The 27531-nt window shown below is 52.4% G+C and overlaps 1 protein-coding gene across 1 annotated transcript in view; it reads left to right on the top strand.

The window, feature by feature from the left end:
* LRP1B (LDL receptor related protein 1B) overlaps window positions 1-27531 on the top strand; it is a 603705-nt gene that overhangs the window by 238504 nt on the left and 337670 nt on the right. Inside the window, exons 4-5 of the mRNA XM_068158711.1 lie at window positions 24501-24620; window positions 26901-27029. Of these exons, the coding sequence (XP_068014812.1) occupies window positions 24501-24620; window positions 26901-27029 (249 nt within the window). The remainder of the gene's footprint in view (window positions 1-24500; window positions 24621-26900; window positions 27030-27531) is intronic.

Here is a 27531-nt window from a genome sequence, read left to right on the forward strand (position 1 = left end):
AGGCATCCTGGCTGGGATCAGCAATGCTGTGTCCAGCAGCAGCAGGGAGGGGATTGTCCCCTGGGGCTCAGCTCTGGGCAGGCCACACCTCGAGTGCTGTGTCCAGGTTTGGGCAGCTCAATCCAAGAGGGATGTGGAGGTGCTGGAGCCAGGGCAGAGCAGGGCAAGGAAGTTGGGAAGGGCCTGGAGAACAAATCTGATGAGGAGCAACTGAAGGAGCTGGGGAAGGTTAGTGTGGAAAAGAGGAGGCTGAGAGAAGACCTCCTGGCTGTCTACAGCTACCTGAAAGGAGGTTGTGCAGAGGCTGCTGCTGGTCTCTTCTCCCAGGTGATTAGTGACAGAACAAGAGGGAAAGGCCTCAAGCTGCCACTGGGTAAGTTTAGACTGGACATGAGGAAGCATTTTTCATGGCAAGAGTGGTCAGGGACTGGAATGTGCTGCCCAGGGAGGTGGTGGAGTCCCCAAGCCTGGCTGTGTTTCAAGGTGGTTTGGCTGTGGTGCTTGGGGCTATGGTTTAGGGGTGAGCCTTGCAGGGCAGGGTTCTGGGTTGGCCTTGGTGATCCTGAGGCTCTTTTCCAGCCTGAATGGCTCTGTGGTTCTGTTGCTTTGGATAAAGAGCAGTTGGCACAGCTCTCAAACACACCTCTAGGCTCTGAACACTTGCAGAAGAGCAAAAGTAACAGGGGTGCACAGCCTGTGCTGGACAGAAAGCTTCTGATGTAAACCTTTACACTTGAGGAGTTCCTCCTTCTTCAGCCTTGGATAGGCAGGAGAGGAGATAGCTATGAAACCTGACTGACTCTCAGTTCCTCTTCTCTCTTCAGAGTATGTGGAACTGTCTCACGTGTTAGGAAGCTGCAGGTTCCTGGGGGCTTGCTGTGCTGGAGCTGTGTGAGGGAGCTCAGCACACCCTGCTGGCAGAGGCTGTGGCACGTTGATGACCTGGAGAGGAGGCAGTGGCTGCAGAGAGGCTGCTAAATTATGGAAGCAATTTCTATCTCCCAATTCTTTGCTTCCTATAAACTTGGAGGACATCTGAGGGAAATGTATTGGTGTCCTGGGTTGGCTAAGTGGCTCCCTGAGTTACTTCCAGCCGTTCATTTCTGGGCTGCTCACAGCTTTCTTGTGCTGGCCTGCACCCTTCCTGGCCATGCCAGCAGGCAGGCTGATCTCCAGCTCATTTTGCAGCCAGGTCTGGGAGGCTGCAGAGACAATAAACCATCCTCTGCCTTTCCTCACGCTGAATCTGTTCTGAGGATGCCTCACAGAGCTCTGCTGCTGTCCCTGCAGTGCTCTCTGTGCACAGCCTCCAGTCATGGAGCAGAAGAAAAAGGGTGGAGAGGCAGAAAGAATTTTTAACAAGAGGAGGCAAATCCTGTGACTTTCTGCTTTGCTGCTCCCTTGCTGTGCTCCCTGTCAGAGCCTGACTTCATAAATAACTCCTTACCTCTATCTTTAGAATGGGAAGTGTTTTAGCAAGGAATGAGACTCAGCACAACCAAATCTATTTAAATGCAGCATAATTGAAATGTCAACAGAGTCATGAAATGCCTGAAGGGCTTTCTTGGGAGCAGGCTGGGTGTGACAGAGAGGAGATGAATGCTGTGGTACAGGAGCAGCCTTTGTGCACCCCTCAGATCCAATCTTGTGCTCACCTCACTGACTGGACGGTGCAAATGCTTGCCTGAAACCTGGCTGCCACTATGCTGCCTGCTCTTCCCTTCTTCAGGCAAGCTGACAGGTCAGAGGAGGTTTTGATCTTGGAGGAGAGGTGGGACTGGCAGCTCTCTGCTCACAGGCAGGGAGCCTTTCCAGCAGGCCCTCCTGGGACGGGCTTGGAGCTCATGCCCCACAGGGCAGTGCAGCGCTTACCTGCTCATGCTAGCAGGCACACTTCACTTGGGAAATGGGTTGGGAACCTCCTCTGTCTCAAAGTGAGAGCTGGTTCCTCATTCAGCTGCTGATGGAGTGGCTTGGCAGAAGAATCACAGAATCAGCCAGGTTGGAAGAGACCTCCAAGCTCTTCAAGTCCAACCAATCACCCAACTCTGTCTAATCAACCAGACCATGGCACTGAGTGCCTCATCCAGGCTCTTCTTAAACACCTCCAGGGATGTCTACCCCACCCCCTCCCTGGGCAGCACATTCCCATGGGCAATCTCTGTCTGTAATGAACTTCTTTCTAAGCTCAAGCCTAAACTTCCCCCTGGCACAGCTTGAGACTGTGTCCTCTTGTTCTGGTGTGGGTGCCTGGGAGAAAAGACCAACCCCTTCCTGACTACAACTTCCCTTCAGGTAGTTGTAGAGAGCAAGAAGGTCTCCCCTGAGCCTCCTCTTCTCCAGGCCAAGCAACTGTTCTGCACAGGCTGCTGTCCTCACCGTTTGGGAAGGGCAGTAGTGCACTGAGAACAGAGAGCAGGAGGTACCAGAAAGTCATCCTCCCATCCTCCAGAGCTGGGGAAATGAAACAGTTTTCTGGTACTCTTTTCTTGGGGAATTCCTCTACTTGGTGATCTGCTGGAGAGCAGCCCTGGGAGAGGGACCTGGGAGTGCTGGTGGGCAGCAAGTTCTGCATGGGACAGTGATGTGCCCTGGGGGTCAAGAAGGCCAAGGGGCTCTGGGGTGCATTCAGAGGAGAGTGTCCAGCAGAGCCAGAGAGGTTCTCCTCCCCCTCTACTCTGCCCTGCTGAGACCTCACCTGGAACATTGCATCCAGCTCTGGGCTCCCCAGTTCAGGAGGGACAGGGATCTGCTGGAGAAAGTCCAAGGGAGGGCTACAAGGATGCTGAAGGGACTGCAGCACTGCCTGGGGAGGAGAGGCTGAGAGCCCTGGGGGTGGTTAGTCTGGAGAGGAGAAGGCTGAGAGGGGATTTAATCAATGTCCATCAATAGCTGAGGGCTAAGGGTCAGGAGGCAGGGGACAGGCTCTGCTCAGTTGCACCCTGTGACAGGACAAGTGGCAATGGATATAAACTCCAGCACAGGAGGTTCCACCTCAACATGGGGAGGAACTTCTGCACTGTGAGGGTCCCAGAGGCCTGGAGCAGGCTGCCCAGAGAGGTTGTGGAGTCTCCTTCTCTGGAGCCTTTCCAGCCCTGTCTGGATGTGTTCCTGTGTGACCTGTGCTGGATCCTATGGTCCTGCTCTGGCAGGGGTTGGACTGGATGACCTCCAGAGGTCCCTTCCAGCCCCTAACCCCCTGTGATAGCATGCCCCTTGGCGCCTGCTGCCCTGCTAGCCTCCCAGTGGAGATAAAGCCTCCGTGATGAATGGCAGTCAGAGGCTCAAGTGTCCCTTCACTGTCCCCCTCCAGTGCCCTGGCTGGTGCTGCCCAAGCAGGCTGTGGCAGGGCCCTGTTGTTATTCTGGTGCTACCCAGTTTCCTTGCTGTGTCTGGACAGCAGTCTGGCTCTCAGGCTGCCTGTGTGCCGTGGCAGCTGCTGGGCAGAGCAGTCTGATCCATCTGGCTCCTGCCCCCTCAGGCCACACAGGGGAGTTTTGAGGAGGTGAAGCTGAGCTAGATCTTTATCAGCAGACTGTGATTTCAGGAGGAAAATGAACTTGACAACTGTTTTAACGACCTGAATGTTTATGTGTGCCTTTGGTTAATGCCTGGAGTCAGTATTTGTTAAGGCTGATTGATCCAAACCTGTGCCTCTCATCAAGGTCAGATTAGTTTGTGGGCATTTGCCTTTGCTGCCCGTGCTGCTGGTGCCCAGGAGCCCTGTCAGACTCCACTGAAGCTGTGCAGGCATCTTCTCATCTAAATGATGATTATCTCCAGTGTGAGCTGCCCTGTGAGCACTGCCTCATTTGAATGTGGCTTTCTGTAAAGGATGCCTCAGATTGGATTCCAATTTACTCAGGTGATGAATTCCCTGACTTGACCTAATTCATTAATTTTGATGGCAGCTGAAGTCTTTATTTCATTCAGGGCTCCTCTGATAGACTTCTCTTATAGACATCTTTACTCTAATGTCCATTCATCAGCTACTCAAAGGCCATCACTGGAAGTGGCTGTGACTGCTGGGCTGTTGCCTGCTTCTTTGGGTTGTGCTCTGGCTTAGGCTTTCAGTGGACCCTGCAGGTTACTTCAGGCTGAGCTGGCATTCAGAGTAAGGCTTGGAAAGGAGCTCTGGAAGGGCCTGTTGGTATGGATGGATGCATTTAAGGACACTCAAGTGTTCACACAGTTAAACTGTGCTCAAACTGCTGTTTTCATGTAGGGCAACCACACCATATGTTGCACCACAGCTCCTGAGTTACTCTGTGCAGTATAGTGCAGGAGTGAGTCACTGGCACCACTGGGTAACTCAGGTCACTGCAACGTGGCTTTAGCATATGGAGGACTTTTCCCCTGCTATTTTATGTATGATTAATGTGTTAAATTAAGTATTAAATTATTTAATTCAAGAGACAGAGGATCTGCTGGGGTAGTCCACTAGACAGCTAAGAGGATGGTGAAGGGACTGGAACACCTCTGCTATGCAGAGAGACTGAGAGCCCTGGGGCTGTTTAGTCTGGCGAGGAGAAGGCTGAGAGGGAATCTGATCAATGCCTATCAATACCTGAGAGGTGGGGGTCAGGATGAGGGTGCCAGGCTCTGTTTGGTGGTGCTCAGGGACAGCACAAGGAACAACAGGGACAAGCTGGAAGCCAGGAGGTTGCACCTGAGCATGAGGAGACACTGCTGTATGGTGAGGGTGGCAGAGGCCTGGAGCAGGCTGCCCAGAGAGGTTGTGGAGTCTCCTGCTCTGGAGCCTTTCCAACCCCCCCTGGATGTGTTCTGTGTGCCCTGCCCTGGGTGGTGCTGCTCTGGCATTTTGAAGAACTTCTTCCTCAGCTCCACTCTAACCCTGCTCTGCCTCAGCTTCAAACCATTCCCCCTTGGCCTATCTCCAGACACCCTCAGCAAAAGTCTCTCTGCAGCCTTCCTGCAGGATCCCTTCAGGTGCTGGCAGGCAGCTCTGAGGTCCCCCTGGAGCCTTCTCTTCCCCAGGCTGCACAGCCCCAGCTCCCTCAGCCTGTGCTCCCAGCAGAGCTGCTGCAGCACTGCCAACCTGCCTTGTGAGGGGTGCTGTCCATAGCTGCTGGAGGGGGGCCTGCAGCAGGGACAGTTGGAGGTAAGGAAGTTCCCTCAGAGCAGTGACTAAAGCATGAAACAGCAGGAGACATTCCAGAGCCCATGTGTGTTCCATAGCTTCCATTAGCTGTGCTCAGACAAGGCGAGGAGCTTTCAGTAGTGAATTTTCTCTTCTGACTTGCCCTGCAACCTCATTAACACAAACAAGGAAGGGGAAGTGCTACAAAATGATAGAGTTTTGTCTTCTGAAGCCTCTTGTTTGCCCTGTGGTAGTGGAGTTGTTTTCCACACTTCTTTAAGGATTGCAGACAATTGGTTTTTTCAGTTGGAGAAGCAGTGTCTTCTGTTTCTGGTGTCCTTTGTTCCCTCTGCTGGGGTGGGGGCAGTCCAACAGGTTGGAAGAACAGAAAATGCTGCTTTTTGGAGAGTAATGGAGTGTGTTCAGAGCACAGAACCCTTGGCTGTGCTCTGCAGGGAGAGAGTATCATAGAATCACAGAATCATGGAATGGTCCAGGCCAGAAGGGAGCTCCAAAGCTCATCCAGACCGACCTCCCCACACTCAGCAGGGACATCCTCAACTAGACCAGGCTGCCCAGAGCTCTCTTGAGCCTCACTTTGAGTATCTCCAGGGAAGGAGCCTCAACCACCTCCCTGGGAAACCTGTTCCAGTGTTCCACCACCCTCATGGTGAAGAACATCCAGCCTCAATCTTCCCTTCTCCAGTTTGAAGCCATTGCCCCTGGCCCTGTCCCTGCAGGCCTTTGCAAACAGTCTCTCTGCATCCTTCCTGTAGCCCCCTTCAGGTCCTGGCAGGCTGCTGTTTGTTCTCCCCAGAGCCTTCTCCTCCCCAGGCTGAACACCCCCAGCTCCCTCAGCCTGTCCTATGCTGAGTCCCAGCACTCAGCATAGAAACTTGGAGGGTGTGAAGAAGAGGCCAGGGTTGGTTTATGCAGGGCCAGGCCCCAGGAGTTTGGGTGGTAAGTTAAAAAACCTGCCCCCAACAGGAGTCTCAGAATCTCTTCAACCCAAAGCCACTGAGAATCGAGGAGGCTGCAGCAGCCTGTCTGAAGAAGCACTTGCTTTGCTCCAGCAGGCTTTAGTTGTTGTTTGGGGAGGGGTGGCCAATTTAATCACTTAAATTCAGCTGTAGATGCACAAATTCGATCTTTTGCTGGGAGCAGGAAGCATGCAAGATGAGCTGTGCAATATTTGCACTGCCATCCAGTGTTGCATCATCTATTATAGCATGGGGAAGCGGGAACAGAATCAAGGCAGAGTAAGTCAGCTGCCATTGTGTCTTCAGCAGCAGCCATGGGTAGATGAAGGGAAATTTGACCTTAGCTAAAAGAAACTGTGAGCAAAGGAATCCAGGAGATACAAGAGTGCAGCAGGAAGAATGAGTTGAAGGAGCAGAGCTGAAGCTCAAGCTGCTTAAGAGTTGAATCTTCCACTCAGAAGCAATACCACAGAGTCAGGTTGCTTAGAACTCATAAATACCACTTCAGCCAGGGCAACCTGGGGAGGGGAGGCTCAATACCTAAGAAAGAAGGAAAGCACAGAGGTGCTGCTGATAGGCCATCCCCTTCACTTACCTGGCAGCAATGATGACCTCACCTTGAGCACTGCCTCCAGTGCTGGTGTCCCCAGCAGGAGAAGGACACAGAGCTGCTGGAGAGAGTCCAGAGGAGGCCACAAAGATGATCCAAGGGCTGGAGCAGCTCTGCTGTGAGCACAGCTCTGCTGTGAGCTGCTTGAGCAGCTGAGTGTAGCTGAGAGGTGTCCCTGGGCATGGTGGGGAGGCTGGGGCAGATGAGCTCTGAGCTCCCTTCCTGCCTGAGCCCTTCCAGGATTCTGTGACTATTAGATACCATCAATTTGAACAGTTCCTAGAGAGACTCAATCTAGCCCAGGGCTTTGGAAGAAGGGAAAGAAAGGAAGAAAGAGACTGCCGTGGTGCTAGGCTTTACAAAATGCAGCAAGGATGTTTCTGGTTTGGAGGGGAATGATTCTACCCTGGCTGACAGGAAAAGTGAGGGTGAGCTGCACAGAGTGCTCTGTGGCTGCTGCTGAAAACGCTTTCCCAATTGAATTTTCAATCTCTCTTTTCTTCATGAAAAAGGAAAGCTTCTCCTGCAACTGCTGCAAATCATCCCCTCTTTAATTGCCTTCTTATTTCCCCAGTAATCATCTATTCTGCTTTTCCACTCTGCAGAGCCTCCTGAAATTCATGCACTTAATGGCTTTTATTACCAGGCAGTACATAAATGAAGGCCTCTTTTTGTTGCTGCTCTCACTGCTCCAGTCTCAGCTTTAGCTCTGGCTGTACCCAAGCTTTTCCTCTGGGCTTGGTAGCAGCATTCCCCTTGCAGCTCATGGCATAGCCAGGTGGCTTCTTTGCCAGGCTAAAAGCTGGCTGGGTGGCCCCAAAGAGTTGTGATGAAGGCATTCCAATCCAGGTACTGGGGCTGGGGCTGTTCAGTGCCTTTATTGGTGATGTGGATGAGGGGATGAGGGCACCAGCAGGAGGCTTGCAAGGGACACTGAACTGAGTGGCAGTGTTGATCTGCTCAGCTGTAGGAAGGCTCTGTAGGGAGGTCTGGGCAGGTTCAATTGATAGGCTGAGCTCAACAGAGTGCAATGAGGCTTAGCAGGTACCAGGTCCTGCACCTTGCTCATGACAGGCTTAGGGCAGAGCAGTGGAAAGCAGCACAGTGGGAAGGGATCTGGGGGTGCTGGTGGATGGCTGAACATGAGCCAGCAGTGTGCCCAGCTGGCCCAGCAGGCCAAAGGCAGCCTGGCCTGGATCAAAACCAGTGTGGCCATCAGTGATGGTGCCCCTGGGCTCAGCCCTGGGGAGGCCACAGCTTGAGCACTGGGTCCAGATCTGGATGCTACAGCACTGGAAAGATACTGAGGTGCTGGGGGGTGACCAGAGAAGAGCAATGAGGCTGGGGAGGGGTTTGGAGTATGTCATATGAGGAGAGGCTGAGGGAGCTGGGGTTGTGTACTCTGGAGAAGAGAAGGCTGAGAGGAGACCTCAATGCTCTCTGCAGCTACCTGGAAGGAGGTTGGAGTGAGGCTGGGGTTGGCCTCTTCTGCCAAGCAACCAGCAACAGGACAAGAGGAGATGGGTTTGAGTTGTGCCAGGGCAGGGTTAGGCTGGACATGAGGAGAAACTTCAGTGAGAGAGTGGTGAGGGGCTGGGACAGGCTGCCCAGGGAGGTGGAGGAGTCCCCATCCCTGGAGGTGTTCAAGGAGCTGTAGATGTGGTGCTTCAGGACATGGCTTAGTGGCCATGGGAGCTGGGTGATGGTTGGACTCCATGATCTTGAAGGTTTTTTGCAGTCTCTGTGATTCTAATTCAGAGCCAGTGTCCAGTCTGTTCATGGGTGTTTACAAACCCATCTCTGTGCCACTGCCCAGGAGTGTGTGAGGACTTAACTACCTCTACTCTGGAACCAGACTAATCAGCCCCAGGGCTCTCAGTCTCTCTTCACAGGGGAGATGTTCAAGTCCCCTGAGCATCCTCATAGCTCTCCACTGGACTCTCTTCAGCAGGTCTCTGTCTCTCTTGAACTGGGGAGCCCAGAACTGGACACAGGATTGCAGCTGTGGTCTCAGCAGAGCAGAGGGGCAGGAGAACCTCCCCAGCCCTGCTGGCCACACTTTTCTTGCTGCACCCCAGGATCCCTTTGGCTCTCTTGGCCCCAGGGCACTTTGCAGTCCCATGCAGCACTTGCTGCCCACCAGCACTCCAAGGACTTTCTCCATGGAGCTGCTTTCCAGCAGGGCAGCCCCTGGCCTGTGCTGGTGCCTGGTGGTGCTCCTCCCCAGATGAAGGGCTCTACACTTGCCCTTCTTGGACTCCATGAGGGTCCCCATTGCCCTGCTCTGCAGCGTCTCCAAATCTCATTGGAATCCAATTAACCATTTTCTGACCATATCTTTGCCTGACCAACTCATTACAGGGATCTCCTAAGAGCTTTCAGCTCTAGATGCACCTTGCCCTTTCAGGCACTGACAGACATAGCAGTGTTGCAATAATGTTGATGCTGTGCACCCTCTTGGGGAAGAACTCTTTCCTAATGTCTCATCTAAATCTGCCCTCCTCTAGCTTGGATCCATCCCCCCCATTCCTATCACTCCCTGACTCCCTCAAAAGTCCCTCCCCAGCTTTCTTGTAGCCCACTTCAGCTACTGGAAGGCCACAATTAGGTCTCCTGGGAGCCTTCTCCTCTCCAGACTGCACAACCCCAACTCCCTCAGTCTGTCCTCACAGCAGAGCAGCTCCAGCCCTCTGCTCCTCCTCGTGGCCCTGCTCTGGACACCTTCCAGCACCTCCAGATCCTTCCTGGAGCAGAGGCTCCAGAACTGGGCACAGAGCTCCAGTATCCTCAGCAGCTAGCAGCAGGGCTGATCTTTGCAGGGCAGCTCAGCCTCTGAAGCACAGCTCCTGAGTCACTCATTCTTGGTGGTGTCCTTTGCAGCTTTGCCTCCAATAATCTCAGGCCCTGGCATGCTGAAATTGGCATCGAGAATGTTTCCATCATCTTTTATTAACTTACTTATCAGCCTTTGCTGCTTGCACCCTGGAGAAAGGGGCTGAAGGGGCAGGGTATGAGGATGACATTTATTTACAGCAGCCCTGCTAATAAAACCTGTCAGTGTAATCTCCTGTGAAAAACTGTATTTTCCTCCCCTGGACTTGCAAAGGTACAGACAGCTACACAAACCCACAACCACTGCCTCCCCAGAAACCTCCCTGTGGCTGAGCAGCTTCAGCACTGGAGTTTGCTGCTTACCTGCTGTTTGATGTGTAGGGCAGGCTGAGGGAAGGGTTTGATTCAGCCTCCAAAGGCTTGAAGTGTTTGGGAAAAAGTCCCAAAGCTGTAGCTGGGAAACTCACAGTGACAAAAGTATATAAAGCCTCCAAGGAGACCTCATTGTGGCCTTCCAGGATCTGCAGGGGGCTCCAAGAAAGCTGGGGAGGGACTTTTGAGGGTGTCAGGGAGTATAGGATGGGGGGGGATGGAGCAAAACTAGCAATGGGGAGATTCAGATTGGATGTTAGGAAGAAGTTGTTCCCCATGAGGGTGGTGAGAGCCTGGCACAGGCTGCCCAGGGAGGTGGTGGAAGCCTCATCCCTGGAGGTGTTTGCAGCCAGGCTGGAGGTGGCTGTGAGCAACCTGCTGTGGTGTGAGGTGTCCCTGCCCATGGCAGGGGGGTTGGAACTGGCTGAGCCTTGAGGTCCCTTCCAACCCTGACAGTTCTGTGATTGTCCTGTGGAAAACAGTAGAAGTTCTCCTCTGCATTCTTTGTGCATGTGTGGGCAGGAATGGTGCAGCAGAGCAGTTGCTCTGCGCAGGTCTCTGGGTTACAACTGAGCAAATCCATGCAGGAGAAAGCAGTTCTGGTGCTCTCCAACTCAGCACCAAGTCAGTTACACACTGCCAAGGGCTACAGTCTCATTAGCTGGGCAAAACAGGAGAGAAGCAAGGAGGGAAGATGAGGGATGGTCAGGTGGCAGCAGTGGTCCCATGCTGTAGAGGTACAGCAGATGATGTTTGCAGCTGGTGCTGGAAGGACATTGAGCTGTGGCAGGCGAGTTAGCACTGAGCCCTGCTAGCTGGGTGCCAGGTGAGGGGATGGCAAACCAGCAGACATGCAGTGGTGCATCTCCTGCCAGGCATCAGGGCTCTGAGTCACTGTGATTTGCCAGGTTTGGGGTTTGAAGTGCATACCTCCCAGCTTCCCTGAGTGTCTGCTGTTATGCACATGGGTGAGGCAGGGCTCAGAGAAGGCAGCTGTTAGGAAAACCACTTCCAGCTTTGAGAGCTGCCACTTGTGAGTCTTTCACACAGAACCAACCAGGTTGGAAGGGACCTCCAAGCTCATCAAGTCCAACCAATCACCCAACCCTGTCCAATCAACCAGACCATGGCACCGAGTGCCTCATCCAGGCTCTTCTCAAACACCTCCGGGGATGTCAACCCCACCCCCTCCCTGGGCAGCACATTCCCAGGGGCAATCTCTCTGTCTGGGAAGAGCCTCTTGCTCAGACCAAGCCTTTCAGAGAGCAGCAGCAGTGTGCAGCTCTGAATGAATCCTGCACCTCCAGGAGTGCAGACATGCTCCACAAACCAGCTTGCAACCCAGCCCTGCTTGCTGCAGAGACAAAAGTGAACCTTCAGCCCCTGTGGCTGGCACCAGCTGGAGATGCAGCTTGTGAAGGCCTGCAGCCCTCCTGCCAGCCCCTGCCACAGGGCAGCAGCAGCAGCAGTCTCAGTCTGCCAAGACAAAACAAAACAGCAGTGCCACAAGAATTCTGTTTCCCCAGCAGAGTTTCTCCTTGCCCCCAGTTCCTTGTGATGTTTTAGCTCAAACTCCTTCCTCTTGTCCATTGCTGGGCTTCTCTCTACGCACAGAGAAGTTGCTGCTGAGTGGCAGGTCTGGCTGCTGGGGATCCAGAGGGGTTGAGTCCCTTGCTGTAATTGATTCCAAGGCCCTGGCTGGGTTTGCAGGCAGGCACTGCCTCGTGAGCCTGAGGTTTCTGCCTGGCAATTTTTGGAGGGTTTTATCTGTCAAGTGAAGTTGTGTTCATGAAGAGAAGCAATTTCTGAGGGACTGCTTCCATGAAGAGGCATGAAATTGGAGGCTGGGAAAAGCTATTATAGGTGTCTTCTATGATTTCAAAATGATTTAATTATGGTTTTCCACAGAGCTGAAAGCTGAACAAAGTAAATAAAGATGCTGGCTTCTTATGGTCCCCCCCAGGGTCAGGAAAAGGAAGAGAATAATCTTTTGGCCTCCCTGCAATGGTGTAAAGCTCCTGCATCCTTCCCAGCAGAATTGCACCATGAGAGTTCTGTCCAGGGGAGAGTCACAAAGAGGATCCAAGGGCTGGAGCAGCTCTGCTGTGAGCACAGGCTGAGGGAGCTGGGGCTGTGCATCCTGGAGAAGACTCTCTTCCCTTGGGGTGGTCAAGGCCAGGTTGGATGAGGCCTTGAGCCTCCCTGGGCAGCCTGTTCCACCTCCCTGAAGAACTTCTTCCTCAGCTCCACTCTAACCCTGCTCTGCCCCAGCTTCAAACCATTCCCCCTTGGCCTGTCTCTAGACACCCTCAGCAAAAGTCTCTCTGCAGCCTTCCTGCAGGATCCCTTCAGGTCCTGGCAGGCAGCTCTGAGGTCCCCCTGGAGCCTTCTCTTCTCCAGGCTGCACAGCCCCAGCTCCCTCAGCCTGTGCTCACAGCAGAGCTGCCCCAGCCCTTGGAGCATCTTTGTGGCCTCCTCTGGACTCTCTCCAGCAGCTCTGTGTCCTTCTGCTGGGGACACCAGAACTGGAGGCAGGATTGGAGGTGAGGTCTGAGCAGAGCAGAGCCCAGGGGCAGAATCCCCTCTGCTGCCCTGCTGCCCACACTGCTCTGGCTGCAGCCCAGCACTCAGCTGCCTGCTGGGCTGCAGGAGGCCACTGCTGGCTCCTGGGGAGCTTCTCCTGGATCAGTGCAGGTGTTGATGTTTGTGTGCCTGTCAGGTATGAAATGTCACTCCCCATTCCCATTCCTTGGGTGCCTGCAGCCTGCATTGCCTGTTCCCTAGTGTGAGACACTGTTGTTTTGTTGAATTAAGATACAAGAGGTGGTTCTATTTCTTGCCTGAGCAGATAGCTGACTAGTGCAGAAGTCTCAGAGGTGATATGCTGGATGCTTTGCCTGGAGAGATGGAGATTTACTGTGCAAGGATGAACAGCCTCCTGTGTCCTGACAGCCCTGTGCAGCTGTCACTGCTGAAGGAAAGTTAGAGGTTAGAAGAGCCATGGGAGAGGGAGGCATCAGCACCTTCCACAGGGAGCAGTCGCTGCCTGATCTGCTTTCCCACCTCCATCTTGCCTGGCATTTAACTGTGTCCTTCCACTGCTGCTGGATGGCATGGTTGTAGCAGTCTGTGCAAGGAAGGGGCAGTCTGTAGGGCCCACAGATTCCTCCAGGTTAGCAGGGCCCTCTGGGCAGAGCTGATGGACTCTGCTCACAGCAGGCTCACCTAGATCAGACTGCCTAGCACCTTGCCCAGGTGGCTTTTGAGTCTCTCCAGGCACAGAGGCTCCACAGCGCCTCTGGGCAGCCTGTTCAGTGCTCAGCCACCTGCACCATGGAAAGGTTTCTTATGCTCAGGTGGGTTAGTTGGTGTTGGGTGATGATCTCAAAGGTCTCTTCCAGCCTGGTTAGTTCAGTTGTAGTCTAAATCCCAGGAGGGTGTTTTGGTGGGAGGGGAATGGGATTCCTTCCTCTGGAGCTGGAATCACCAAGGGAAGGGACAGCCCAGGGGAGAGGACCTGCCTCAGCAGGGGCAATCTCCACAGCCATACCTGGATTCCAGAGCTCACATCCTGGGATCCCTACAGCATTACTGCACTCTTTTTCTTCTCCCTTTTTTTTTGGCTTTACTTTTTCTTTTCCTTTCCCACACCAGAGCCTGCCTCTAGGTCACAACTTGTTCACTCCACTCATTCCTCAGGCACTGAAATGCAATTCCAAGGCTGGAGAGCTGTGAGCTAGCTCTGTAAATGCATTTTGTACAACTACAGGCAGGCCACTCTAAAGCCCAGGTGGTGTGCTCTTGTTGGCAGCCAGTCCCCTCTGTGGGTCATCCTTTCTGCCACTGTTTGTCACCACTGAGGAGCTTCATTAGTCTCTGCTTTTGGATCCCAGATATTGAGGAGCATGTGCAGCATCATCAGGCTCCACAGCTCATCAGACACACTTCATTTAATGGCCATACAGTCACAGGGTGGTAGGGGCTGGAAGGCACCTCCAGAGATCACCCAGTCCAACCCCCCTGCCAGTGCAGGGCACCCAGGGCAGGGCACACAGGAACACATCCAGGGGAGGTTGGAAAGGCTCCAGAGCAGGAGACTGCAGCACCTCTCTGGGCAGCCTGCTCCAGGGCTCAGCACCCTCACAGGGACAAAGTTTGCCCTCCTGCTCCTGTGGCACCTCCTCTGCTGCAGCTTGCCCCCAGTGCCCCTTGTGCTGTCCTTGGACAGCCCTGAGCAGAGCCTGGCTCCAGCCCTGCACATCTTGATCCCCAGCAATGAGGGCAGCCCTCAGGCTCCTCTGCTCCAAGCCCCAGCTCCCTCAGCCTGTGCTCATGGGGAGATGTTCCACTGCCTGCAGCAGCTCTGTGGCTCTGGGCTGGACTCTCTCAAGCAGTTCCCTGAGGTCCTTCTTGAGCTGAGGGGCCCAGAACTGGACACAATATTGCAGCTGTGGCCTCAGCAGGGCAGAGCAGAGGGGCAGGAGAAGCTCTCTGGACCTACTCACCACAGCCCTCCTGATCCCCCCCAGGCTGCCCTTGGCCTTCTTGGCTACAGGGGTGAGTGTTGGTTATCTGTGACTCACTGACCTTGCTTCAGCATCTCTTCAGTGCTGTGGAAGTGCCTCCAGCTCTGAAGTGTTTTTTACACACCTAAATAAATGTACATTCTTCTCACATGAAGGTGATCCTTGCACATTTGCATCTGAGACACAAGCAGAGGAATGACTCTCTCCTCTGTAGCCATGAAATCAGCTACCCAGTTTAAAGAGTCCCATCTGAGCTCCTCCTTAGCTTCTGCTCCTGAGTGGCAGCCAAGGTACAACTAAACTGCCAAAGGTCAGAATAATGAGCCACTGGCACTGGTGGAGCGAGGATTTTACTGCATGGCTGCTACCTGCTGATCTCATCTGCTAAAGTGTTTTGTGATGCTGTGGTGGAAGAACACCACAGAAAACAAATTGGTTTGAAGCTCAGCCAAATGTTGTAGGTCAAGATTTAGGCAGGCAGGCAGTTCAACAGCACATCCCTGAACAACAAATGTGTTCCTGAACTTGGTAGGTAGGGGTGGGGGTTGGAAGGGACCTCCAGAGATCACCCAGTCCCACCCCGCTGCCAGAGCAGCACCACCCAGGGCAGGGCACACAGGAACACATCCAGGGGGGGTTGGAAAGGCTCCAGAGCAGGAGACTCCACAACCTCTCTGGGCAGCCTGCTCCAGGGCTCCAGCACCCTCTCCCCCAAGAAGTTTCTCCTCATATTGAGGTGGACCCCCTCGTGCTCCAGTTTGTACCCACTGCCCCTTGTCCTGGCACAGGACTCCACTGACAGGAGGCTCAGCTCTTCCTGACAGCTCCCCTTTGGATACTTGCAAACATTTGCTTCTGTAAGCTTTGGGCTTTAGGGTTTTTTTCCCTGCAATATTTCTTTCTCTGTCTGAGTTTGTGTTGGAGATGAAAACATTAAAGAGAGGGAGGAAAAAAGAGTTTTAAAGAATTAAAAGCTCTGTCTTTTGAAAAGAGTGCCTTGCAATGCACAGGCAGCCTGCCCTTCCTCAGCAGGACCTTCCCTTCTCACTGAGCACTAATCACACTTAGACACTCCTGCTCTGCAGCAGCCTGGCAAGCCTGTTGAGCAGCCTGTGCACTCTCCTTGCAGTCATGACCTGCACTGGTCCCCTGCAATGGCTGCTGGAAATAATGCACTCAGCTCCCCAGCAGCTGACTGCCAGCACCCAGGCAGATGTGTAGAGAGACCCCGCAGAGGGCTGAGACACAGCAGGTACAATTCTGGCACAGGCTGCCCACACCCCTCCTGCCTGGGGGTGCTGCAGGCCAGGCTGGATGAGGCCTTGAGCAGCTGAGTGTAGCTGAGAGGTGTCCCTGGGCATGGTGGGGAGCTTGGAGCAGATGAGCTCTGAGCTCCCTTCCAGCCTGAGCTGTACTGTGATTCCATGAAGTACACAACCAATGCCACCATGCTCAGAAGTGCTTACCTAGAGCAGCCTCCTTCCCTATCTCAAGTGGAAGACCCCCTCTGGAGTACTGTTTTCAGTACTCTGGGACACCCAAGCATGAGGAAAGCATGGACATAAGAAAGTCCAGAGGAGGCCATGAGGATGACCAAGGGGCTCTAGCACCTTACCTGTGGGGACAGGCTGAGGGAGCTGGGGGTGTTCAGCCTGGAGAAGAGAAGGCTCCAGGGGGACCTCAGAGCTGCCTGCCAGTACTTAAATGGGGCTACAGGGACTTTTAGTCAGGGTAGTGATAGAATGATTAGACCAAAAGAGGTCAGATGTAGGTGAGGTGTAAGGAAGAAGTTCTTCAGTCTGAGTGTGTAGAGGCACTGGAATGGGTTGCCCAGGGAAGTAATGAGTGCCCCATCCCTGGAGGTGTTTAGGACCAGGTTGGATGAGGCCTTGAGCAGCCTGATCTAGTGGAAGGTGTCCCTGCCCATGGCAGGGGGGGTGGAACTGGATGATCTTTATACAAAGCATTCTATGATTCAATGATTCTACCTTCCCCTGAGCCCTTGCCTAAGGGCAAACAGGAATCTTCTCTCTAGCCCAAGGTGTGCTTTCCCTTCTCTGCCCCTGACTTGAGGATAATGGGGCACATCTGCCATGTCCTGCTGGAAGTTTGGCTCCTTCTGCTTCTCTGCTGGACTTTGACTGAGCTCACCCCTAGCAGGACTCTGTGGGTATGAATCTGATCTCCGATTTCCATCTCTTTGTCTATCTACCACAACAGAGAGCTGGGCTCTGGGGTGCCACAAAGTTCATTACATTTTTGTCTCTTATATATATCTTTATTTAATGCTGCCATAGTCAAAACTAATCATAATAACAATAAAAGACCAGTAAGTGTAAGCTGAAAAGATGCTGCATTATTTCAACCCAGCAATTGAATTGTATCAATCAAGCTGCCCTGTTCTGCTGGAGCAGCAAAGCAGAGAGCTTTGTGTTGTGCCCATAACGTCAGCAGTAACAAACCAACAGAGAACATAGGGGAGACTGCATTCAAGAGGCTAATCTGTAAAGGAATTGTGCTTCAGGAACTCAGCAAATGAAGTAGAAAAGAGCAAAGGAGGCTTGCAGCACGTGTGTGATAAGGGCAGTCCAGGCAGCAGCGTGTGAACACTGAATCCCAAAAGCTGACTGGGCGGTGGGGTGATAGGATCAAGGGAACCCAGGCAGCACAAAGCTGCTGTGTGTTTAAGGGCAGGAAAAAGTATCTGTGGAGTGCAACTAGAAGTTGAGTAACAAGCTCTCCAAAGTCTGACTCTGGGCATGTTCCAGTGGCAACAGAAAGAGCAGAGTTTAACTGAGTTGCATAACGGACAAGTGCCTCAAGCTGCCCCTGGGGAGGTTTAGACTGGACATGAGGAAGCATTTTTCATGGCAAGAGTGGTCAGGAGTTGGAATGTGCTGAATGAGGTGGAGTCCCCAAGCCTGGCTGTGTTTCAAGGTGGTTTGGCTGTGGTGCTTGGGGCTATGGTTTAGGGGTGAGCCTTGCAGGGCAGGGTTCTGGGTTGGACTTGGTGATCCTGAGGCTCTTTTCCAGCCTGAATGGTTCTGTGGCTCTGTGATACAGTAGTCAAAAGGATCTCCTGGGCCATGAATGGAGGTTTTGGTGTTTCAGAGGCCTTTCCATATGCTGGGTTCTGTGAAGCTACCATGTCAAAAGCATTGATCTATTTTTCTCTTCCTGCTGTTCCCATTCAAAGAGGAGTTCCAGATCCAGACTACAGTAATAGCTAAGAACCTTCTCATTTTCAGCCAGAATTTATTATTGGGAATTTATTTGTGCTTCTGCCTTAAATTAGCACTTTCCCCACTGCTGATCCCCTGATTCATTTATGGACAGCACTCATAATTCCTCTTGATTTTAATCTCCTGCCACTAATCAAGAGGAAACCTTGCAGCATCCCCTCAGATTCCAGCTCTCTGCTTCCCTCCTAATCCCTGAGGCCCTTCTCTGGTCCTGCTTAAATCTGAGTTGATCTCCCAGATATCCACCAGCATGGGCACAGCTCAACAGCTGCCTCCTGGAAGAAAAGACTGTGAGCATCCCAGGCCTTGATGTCAACTCTTCCTCTATGGGCAGATGCTTATCCCAATGTTCTCAGGGATGTATTTCCCTTTGCCCCACGCAACAGTGCTCTGGTAGCTCAGAGTCACTCTCTGGTGAGCAATTTGACAAGCAGCCTTTGTTGTTTCAAGTTGTGAAGTCCCAGACTGACAGCAGCTCCACTGTTATCCCCCAGGCAAATTATCTTGCATTTCAGACTGGTAAACTTCAGGCAGTGTATTTATTCCAGCTCTGTTTCCCTGGTGGTTATCAACATTATGGACTCATAATGCATTTTAGTTTGCAGAGCACTGTGAAGGTGTCCACACATCCTGCACACAGCATCACCACAGAAAGAGTGGGATCACAGTCTCACAGTATCACTAAGGTTGGAAGAGACCTCAAAGATCATCGAGTCCAACCTGTCACCACAGACCTCATGACTAGACCATGGCACCAAGTGCCACGTCCAGTCCCCTCCTGAACACTCCCAGGGTCGGTGACTCCATCACCTCCCTGGGCAGCACATCCCAATGGCCAGCAACTCTTTCTGTGAAGAACTTGCTCCTCACTTCCAGCCTAAACCTCCCCTGGTGCAGCTTGAGACTGTGTCCTCTTGTTCTGGTGCTGCTTGCCTAGGAGAAGAGACCAACCCCCACATGGCTACAACCCCTCTTCAGGTAGCTGTAGAGAGCAATAAGGTCTCCCCTGAGCCTCCTCTTCTCCAGGCTAAACCAGAGGAAGCATAACTGGGGACCACTAGAGCCAAAAGGCTTCGTTGTCTCCAAGTGGCTCTGAAAGAAAAGCAGCAGAAAGCATTTAGCTGGGTGTGAATCTCATCCTCTTTCATCCCCTCAGGAAAGGCAAAGCTCACTGAGGGCTCTTGGTGAATCCACTCTGGTGCTTGACAATCCCCAAGAGCCCCAGAACTTTTCAGGATTAAGAAAGTGCAGTCTGAACTTCTTTTCTGCTTGACAGAAACAGCCAAAGCTTCTCAGCTGGAGAACCTGGTCTGAAGCTATTGTGAGGCTCATGGCAGCGCAGGAGGAACTGGCAGGAAGGAGGGGTGGGATCAGCTGGTGAATCCTTTCATTCAAAAGCCATTCAAGAGAAGCTAGGTTCCTGTGCCATTCATCTTGGATGGACTATGATAAGCAGCATGTGTCCTTCAACACAGGAGGAATAAATGAAGCCAGGATTTCATTACTGTGCCCAGGGAGCTTACAGCCCCTCCAAGTCTTTGTCAAAGGTGTAGGACTGCAGGGGAGGGGAGGTCAGCAGCATCACTGCCTGCCTGCCTGCTCTCCTACGGGAGTTGCAGGCCATGTGAAAGTCAGGGAGCATGAGGCTGGCATGGGTCTTTGAGGCAGCAGGGTGGCTTGGGTGGGGAAGCTGGAGCACAACTTTAGAGAGGTTTGTTCATGGGGACTTAGGAAACTAAAAAATGCTGCCCTTCATGTCTCCTGTGGGAGAAAAACCCACTGAAGAGGATGACCTGAATCAGAGCTGGATGAATTGTCAGTGCTGCCTGGGCTTGCAGAAAATAGACCATCCTAAAGGCACTCACACCTGCTGCTGCTACCCTAGATTCCTGCCAGTCTCCTGCCTTGCTTTGCAGCTTCAGGTCTTGAATTGTGGGGCTCCTGGTGAGTTACAAGGCTCTGTCTCTTTGCTTTCCCTCATGCAGCCTCTTCCTTTAAGTCTTGCAGCAGCTCTGACAAATCCAGAGGTTCCTGTAGCTGTGACAAAAGTGGAGTGTTCAGTGATGCTCATCCTTCACTACCTGTGTACTTTGTAAACTGATTCACCTGAGAGGGAGAGACCAAAGTGGGTGCAGAGTTTCACTCTGATCTGAAATCAAGGTAGGAAGGAAGGAGATGTGAGAGGCCCTGGCTTTTATCTCCTTGAATTTCCTCTCTGGGGCATACAAATCCCAATGTTCACTGCTCCATGGTTTTGCTTTGCCCCCTCACATCTTCCCCAGCCTAAGCAAACCATGAATGTATACTGTGTCTTCCACAGCATGGCCTTCAGCTCTTCAAACCTTTCCAGAGGCAGGCAAGCTCCCTCTTCTACCAAAGGCTTTCAGAACCTGTTACTGAAAGAATCAAAACAACATAAAAAGGGAAACAGAAAACACTTCCTCTGCTTTTCTGTTCATTTGTCTGTTTATTAAGGGCCTCAGGCCTTAAGAACATGGCTCACCCTTGGTCAGCACTGAGATACATGGACTAGGTGGCCATGGCAGATCCCCTCCAACTGAACTGTTCCTGTCCCTTCCCTTCCCTTCCCTTCCCTTCCCTTCCCTTCCCTTCCCTTCCCTTCCCTTCCCTTCCCTTCCCTTCCCTTCCCTTCCCTTCCCTTCCCTTCCCTTCCCTTCCCTTCCCTTCCCTTCCCTTCCCTTCCCTTCCCTTCCCTTCCCTTCCCTTCCCTTCCCTTCCCTTCCCTTCCCTTCCCTTCCCTTCCCTTCCCTTCCCTTCCCTTCCCTTCCCTTCCCTTCCCTTCCCTTCCCTTCCCTTCCCTTCCCCTTGTTGTTCTTGTTCTATTTGCTGCCCCTGTAGCTGTGATTGCCCTGGCAGGTTTAGCAGGCCAGCAGCAGAGCAGTAAGTGCTCTCACTGAGACAGCTGTGAAAGCAGACAGATTAGAGCTGTAACAATCTGCTGGATAGTTCAGTGGGAGGAACAAGCAAGTTTGATGCTAGGAACATTGGGTGGTCAGCAGTGCTTCTGAAGTGGGTTTGTGGGCAAGTGATGTGTGTGAGGAATTCCCTGCTGGCTGCCATTGCCCTCCAGGTAAACACAGCTTTAGTGTGAGACATGGGAGGCTTCTTTTTCCAGCTGGCTAACCTGGGAGCAGATACTTCATTAGTGGAGGATGCCCCTGCTGACTGCAGGGCAGTTGGACTGGGTGACCTGGACAGGAGCAGGCAGTGTGAGCTTGCAGCCCAGAGGCAAATCACAGCCTGGGCTGCATCCAAAGCAGCATTGCCAGCAGAGCCAGAGAGCTGATTCTGCCACTTTGCTCTGCTGAGACCTCCCCTGGAGTGCTGCATCCAGCTCTGGGGCCCTCAATAGAGGAAGGACATGGACCTGATGGAGAGGGTCCAGAGGAGGCTATGAAAATGATCAGGGGGTTGGAGCAGCTCTGCTATGAGGACAGGCTGAGGGAGATGGAGGGGTTCAGCATGGACAAGAGAAGGCTCCAGGGAGACCTAACAGCAGCCTGCCAGGACCTGAATGGGGCTACAAGAAGGATGGGGAGAGACAGCTCACAAAGGCCTGCAGGGACAGGACAAAGGGCAATGGCTTCAAACCCGAGCAGAGCAGATGTAGATTGGATGGTAGGAAGAAGTTCTCCACTATGAGGGTGGTGGAACACTGGAACAGGTTGCCCAAGGAGGTGGTTGGGGCTCCATCCCTGGAGATATTCAAGGTGAGTCTGGGCAGGACCCTGGGCAGCCTGCTCTAGTTGAGGGTGTCCCTGCTGAGTATGGGGAGGTCAGACTGGATGAGCTTTGCAGGTCCCTCCCAGCCTGGAGCATGCTATTGTTGTATGACCTTTGGAGGTCCCTTCCAACCCAGAGCACTCTGTGAGGCTATGAGTCTATGGTTTTTCTCAGTGGTTTGAGTTGCAACTGTCTGAAATGATTATTGGCAGCAGATGAGGGAACAGGGCTTTGGAGAAAACAAATCTGAGATGACTTCATGAACTGATCAATAGGATCAGACAGGATTCACAGGAAAGTGAGGGTAAGGACTTGCATCAGAGAAGGAAGTGTGTGTAGAATCCCTCCTTAGAGATGTCCTTTCCAGAAGCACAACAGATGGGAAGAGGGCACCAACAGAGCCGAGAGAGACAGCATGAACAGTAGATCAGGGCAGGAAGGATGAAGGTTGAGATGTGTGACAGGAAATGTTTGGGGTAGTTAGACTGAATGAAAGGGAGATGCAGCTCTCCTCCCGTTGAAGGCCACCCCCACAGTGCTGGGACAGTCTGAGACCAATGCAGTGCAGCAGGGTTGGGTGAAAGGGCTCAGCAGGTAGACTGCTTCTATTAACTGACCATTGATGAATCTCATTTCCCAATGCATTGTTGCTGCTCCCCTGCCCAATTCCCTGGCTGCATGTGGGTCCCACTCTTCTGGGGTAAAGCTGCTGGCTGGCTGCATCCATTGTGGGAAGAGTGCAAACAAGCCAAGTCCCTGTGTGAGTCAAACAGCTACCAGGCAGTAACAGCTCCTGGCTCCGTAGCATCAGGCAAATATTTGAGGAAGGAAATGATAGGTTGTAAAGGCTGGCTGATCCATGTTTGCTTATAAAATGAAATGTATATGTCAATTTAGTTCAGATAGGAATCCAAACCAAACAGATCCCACCTCATCAGCCCTGGCTGCAGCTCCCCAGCTCGGCCTGCAGCTCCCCTCTCACCTCACCTGCAGGGAAGCCTCCCGGCGGCATGCTGCCCGGGGCTGTGGGTGTAATAGATTGAAGGCCTGGACTAGGAACAAGAAAAGCAGCAAAACAAGCTACAGCCAAATGATTTGAGTCTCTTCCTGCCCACAGGGGTGAAAAGTCAGAGAAATAGGCCACAAAGCACCGGGGAAATGGGCAGGTTTAGCCTGAGGGTGGTTTATCAGCCTCTCCTCAGCCTGTAGATTGTGGGGATTACAGAGTGCTGGGGAATGCCCTGAGCCAACTGTGTGAAACCTCTTTGGCTTTAGAATAGATTCATAACAGAGAGCAGTGAGTTTGGGTGCCAGCCACATCCACTTCTCTCTCAAAACTTCATCTTTATTTGGTATCCAGCAGATGTTCCAGAATCCAAGCCCCAGGGCTAAGGTGCTGCTGCAGACTCTCCTCCCTATCCATATTCATTCTACCCCAAAGCAGAACCTGATGAATTATGATCAGATGGATTAAAACTGCCCACATAGTAAACTGCAGATTCCTGCTTTTCATTAGGAGTTACCCAGTTACTTAAAGCCAACCCTGTGCCAGAACTCTCTGTCCACTGCAGGTTATTCTCTGATCCATCTGCATATAGATTTGAAAAATATCTTCAGATCAACACCTGAAACTGCTTTCCTCAATCCTTTCATTGCTCTCCTAGAGGAAAAATGTTATTGCTTATTAAACTACCCTGCTTTTGATTAGCAAAATTACTGATGCACCTCACACAGCCTGGGGCTGGGAAGTATTGGAGATTGGGCCAGCAGTGCCCTCCTGCAGCCCAGCAGGCAGCTGAGTGCTGGCCTGCAGCCAGAGCAGTGTGGGCAGCAGGGCAGGAGAGGGGATTCTGCCCCTGGGCTCTGCTCTGCTCAGACCTCACCTCCAATCCTGCCTCCAGTTCTGCTGTCCCCAGCAGGAGGAGGACACAGAGCTGCTGGAGTGAGTCCAGAGGAGGCCACAAAGATGAGCCAAGGGCTGGAGCAGCTCTGCTGTGAGCACAGGCTGAGGGAGCTGGGGCTGTGCAGCCTGGAGAAGAGAAGGCTCCAGGGGGACCTCAGAGCTGCCTGCCAGGACCTGAAGGGATCCTGCAGGAAGGCTGCAGAGGGACTTCTGCTGAGGGTGTCTGGAGACAGGCCAAGGGGGAATGGTTTGAAGCTGAGGCAGAGCAGGGTTAGAGTGGAGCTGAGGAAGAAGTTGTTCAGCAGGAGGCTGCTGAGCCTCTGGCCCAGGCTGCCCAGGGAGGCTGTGGCTGCCTCCTGCCTGGGGGTGTTGCAGGCCAGGCTGGATGAGGCCTTGAGCAGCTGAGTGTAGCTGAGAGGTGTCCCTGGGCATGGTGGGGAGGTTGGAGGAGATGAGCTCTGAGGTCCCTTCCAGCCTGAGCCATTCTACAATACTTTTTCCCTGCTGTTTCATGCTGAAAACCATTCCAGTGTTTATTTCCACAACATTTCCTCTGGTTGTTAGCACGGTGCTTGATGCTGCTGCTGTACATTTAAGCAATAGATTCTGTGAAGCAGTGATGGCATCGACTCTCCCCACTGTTCATCCAGCATTATGTGTCCAACATTAAAGGATGGAGGCAGAATACATTCACAATGATTGCTCTGAAGGTTATTTGTATACCAGTAAATCAAAGGAAGCTGTAAAAAGATAGAAAACCAATCGCTCTGAGGAAAGGAAAGACCCAGATGTTGGAAGCCTTTCCTCTAGCCTTGGCTGGTTCTTACACTCTCCTCTAACTCACTGGGCTTTGGTGGTTTGTTTTTCCCAACCTCCTTGAGTGAAAGTGAGTGATGTGCAAAAAATTGTTATCTGAGCAGGGCAGGGCAATGGTCTGCCTGGATAATAAACTGGGGAGCAGCTTCTGATGGAGATGCAGTGCTGATTTCTGTTGGGGAGCTTGCTGAAGTGCAGCTTCCACAGCAAGCATGTTGCAGGGTGTGCTGAGTGCGTTCCCAAAGCAGCTAACAGGAGTGGTGGTGCAGTTCCCTCCCTCAGACTTCCACTTGTAAGACCTAGAACAGTTTCTAACGTGTGCAGTTCAGCAATCATCACACAATTTAGTGACCTTTTGCTCTAATCCTTTGCAGAACTGCTGCCCAAATGCCAGCAGCTGAACTGCCAGCACAGGTGTGCCATCACCAGGAACGGCAGCAGGTGCTACTGCGGCGAGGGACACGAGACCAGCAGCGATGGAAGGAGCTGCTCAGGTAAAGGAGAGATCTGCTGTAGCATGAGTGCTCAGCCAGCCTGCTCCTGCTGCCCTCGGGGCTCTTGGAAGCAGCAAGGCAGTAGTGGGCTGCCACACCATGACAATGAAGCTCCTTGAGAGTGGCTTATGTGCTCTGCTGAGACCCCACTGCTGATCCTGCCTCCAGGTCTGACCTGAGGCAGAGCAGGGTCAGACTGGAGCTGAGGAAGAAGTTGTTCAGCAGGAGGCTGCTGAGACTCTGGCCCAGGCTGCCCAGGGAGGCTGTGGCTGCCTCCTGCCTGGGGGTGCTGCAGGCCAGGCTGGATGAGGCCTTGAGCAGCTGAGTGTAGCTGAGAGGTGTCCCTGGGCATGGTGGGAAGCTTGGAGCAGATGAGCTCTGAGGTTATTTTTCAAGCTGAACCATTCTTTTTATGGTCATCAAAGATCTCCCTCAGACAATGAGCATGGGCTTGAGGGGCAAGCAAGGGGAAGGAGTCCTTCACTGGTATGAGAGGCAGGGTCTCCCTGCTGCCCCTTTCCTGTTCTCCTGTGCAGCAGCTGTGCTGAAGTGAGGGAGAGGAATGCATCCTGAGGCAGACTGGAGGAGGTGAGGAGTGTTTCCCCTCCCTGTGGCAAGCTTGCAGCTCAGTTGTGCAAGGCATTCTTCAGACCAGGAGAGTGTAAAACTTGTACTGCCTCACCTCGTGCCCATGAAGTCACACCTAGATTAGAATGAGACACCTGAGGACTCCCAGCCCATGGCAGTGAGCTGGGGATGTGGTTCCAGTGTGCTAATTGCAGAGTGGAATGGGTGTTCTTTTCCAGTGTGGAAGCCTATCACTTCTCAGTTCTCCATCCAGGTGCTTGTTCCTTGCTTGATTTTTTCCTCCTTTGATAGCCATATTGGCCTTGTGTTGGCTGCTGCTATGTGCTCACTCCCAGTCCCCCCTCTCTCTCTAACAGTGCCCAGCCAGGCTCTCCATGAATGTAATTGATTATAATTTCTATTTTTGCTCTCCTCTGGCCCTGTTTTGTGATTGCAAATATATCTGAGGAAATAAGTTCAAGAGCTGCTTTGTAAAGTGGCAATTTGTTACCTAAACCCTCAACCACTGCAGAGTAGCACATCTTGATTTGCTGGTACTGTGCCTCCACAACCTAGCTGAGAAAATTGCCCTTTCTGGGTGGGGTTTAGAGAAATCTATAGTTTTTTGATGCAGTGGATGAGAGTTTAATGTAGAAGTTGTGACAGCTCATTTTAGCAGCTGTAAGGGGCTGCCAGCACAAATAGTTTGAAAAGAATAATCAATTATTTCCTCTCTTGAAATGTTCCTTCATCAGCTCTGCTAACTGGTGGTCTCTGCTGCTAACAAGAAGCAAAACATCTCCTTAACAAGGGGTTGGGGATGGATACTACTTGGAAAACCAAAACTTCTGTCTTTCAGAACTAATATCTATTGAACTTAAAATCCCCTAGCTTCTGGTCACTATGTTGGAGGAATTTTAACAGCCAACAGCTGTGGTAAGGTCGTGGCTTGAGGAAGGGAATCATAGACTCCCAGAATGGCTCAGGTTGGAAGGGAGCTCAGAGCTCATCTGCTCCAAGCTCCCCACCATGCCCAGGGACACCTCTCAGCTACACTCAGCTGCTCAAGGCCTCATCCAGCCTGGCCTGCAACACCCCCAGGCAGGAGGCAGCCACAGCCTCCCTGGGCAGCCTGGGCCAGAGTCTCAGCAGCCTCCTGCTGAAGGACTTCTTCCTCAGCTCCACTCTAACCCTGCTCTGCCTCAGCTTCAAACCATTCCCCCTTGGCCTGTCTCTAGACACCCTCAGCAAAAGTCTCTCTGCAGCCTTCCTGCAGGATCCCTTCAGGTCCTGGTGTCAGGTAATGCCAGAACTAGGGGGGATGGAGCAAAACTAGAAGTGGGTAGATTCAGATTGGATGTGAGGAAGAAGTTCTTCCCCATGAGGGTGGTGAGAGCCTGGCACAGGTTGCCCAGGGCAGTGCTGGAAGCCTCATCCCTGGAGGGTTTGAAGGCCAGGCTGGATGTGGCTGTGAGCAACCTGCTGTGGTGTGAGGTGTCCCTGCCCATGGCAGGGGGGTTGGAGCTGGCTGAGCCTTGAGGTCCCTTCCAACCCTGACAATTCAATGATTGGAAGACAGAAAGCACCAGAATGCCTTGGTGGCTTTAAGTCTCTCAGAATTCTGGTTTATTTATTGATTTTGATTTGATTTTTTCCCTAACCCATCAATCAATCAATCAATCAATCAATCAATCCTCATTCCTGCCCCTCCAGATGTCAATGAATGTGAGACGTACGGAAGCTGCAGCCAGCTGTGTGCAAACACAGAGGGATCCTACAGGTGCAGCTGTGTGGAGGGCTACGTGCTGCAGCCTGATAACAAGTCCTGCAAGGCCAAAAATGGTAAGTTTCAACATCTTTGTGTGAAAAGCTGGTTTGTTTTGGTCCTGTCTAGGGGATCAGTATGAACTGATGGAGAAGACCACCGAAGAGACAGACTTGCTTACTCGAGCCAGCCTAGACAAACTTTCTACAGGTTATGACAGTGCTCCAAGGGAAACAGCAGCAGTTGTCAGCTGGTTATTATTAATTAATGGAGATACTCAATCCAGCCAAAATTAGAACAGTTCCCAGCTGCCCTGTTCACAACTACATCAAGTATTTACCTTAAACAAACAAAACAGGCTGTTTATTCTGGGAGGACAACTGAGGTAGTGGGGAGACAGAGGAAATGATCATGAGGTAATTGTACCCTGAGGATAAAGAAAGGCATGAGGCTGTTTTGTCCTTGCAGCATCCCCAGAGGTGAATTTCATGCCATACATATTCACACTGAGGCTTCCTGCTGCTCAGTGCATGTTTGCATTAATGATGCTGAACAGGGGATTGGAGGAAATCAGTGAAT

The sequence above is a fragment of the Melanerpes formicivorus genome, unplaced genomic scaffold (assembly GCF_026170545.1).
Source record: "Melanerpes formicivorus ecotype bairdi unplaced genomic scaffold, bMelFor1.0.p_v2 SCAF_41, whole genome shotgun sequence".
In the NCBI taxonomy this organism is placed as follows: Eukaryota; Metazoa; Chordata; class Aves; order Piciformes; family Picidae; genus Melanerpes; species Melanerpes formicivorus.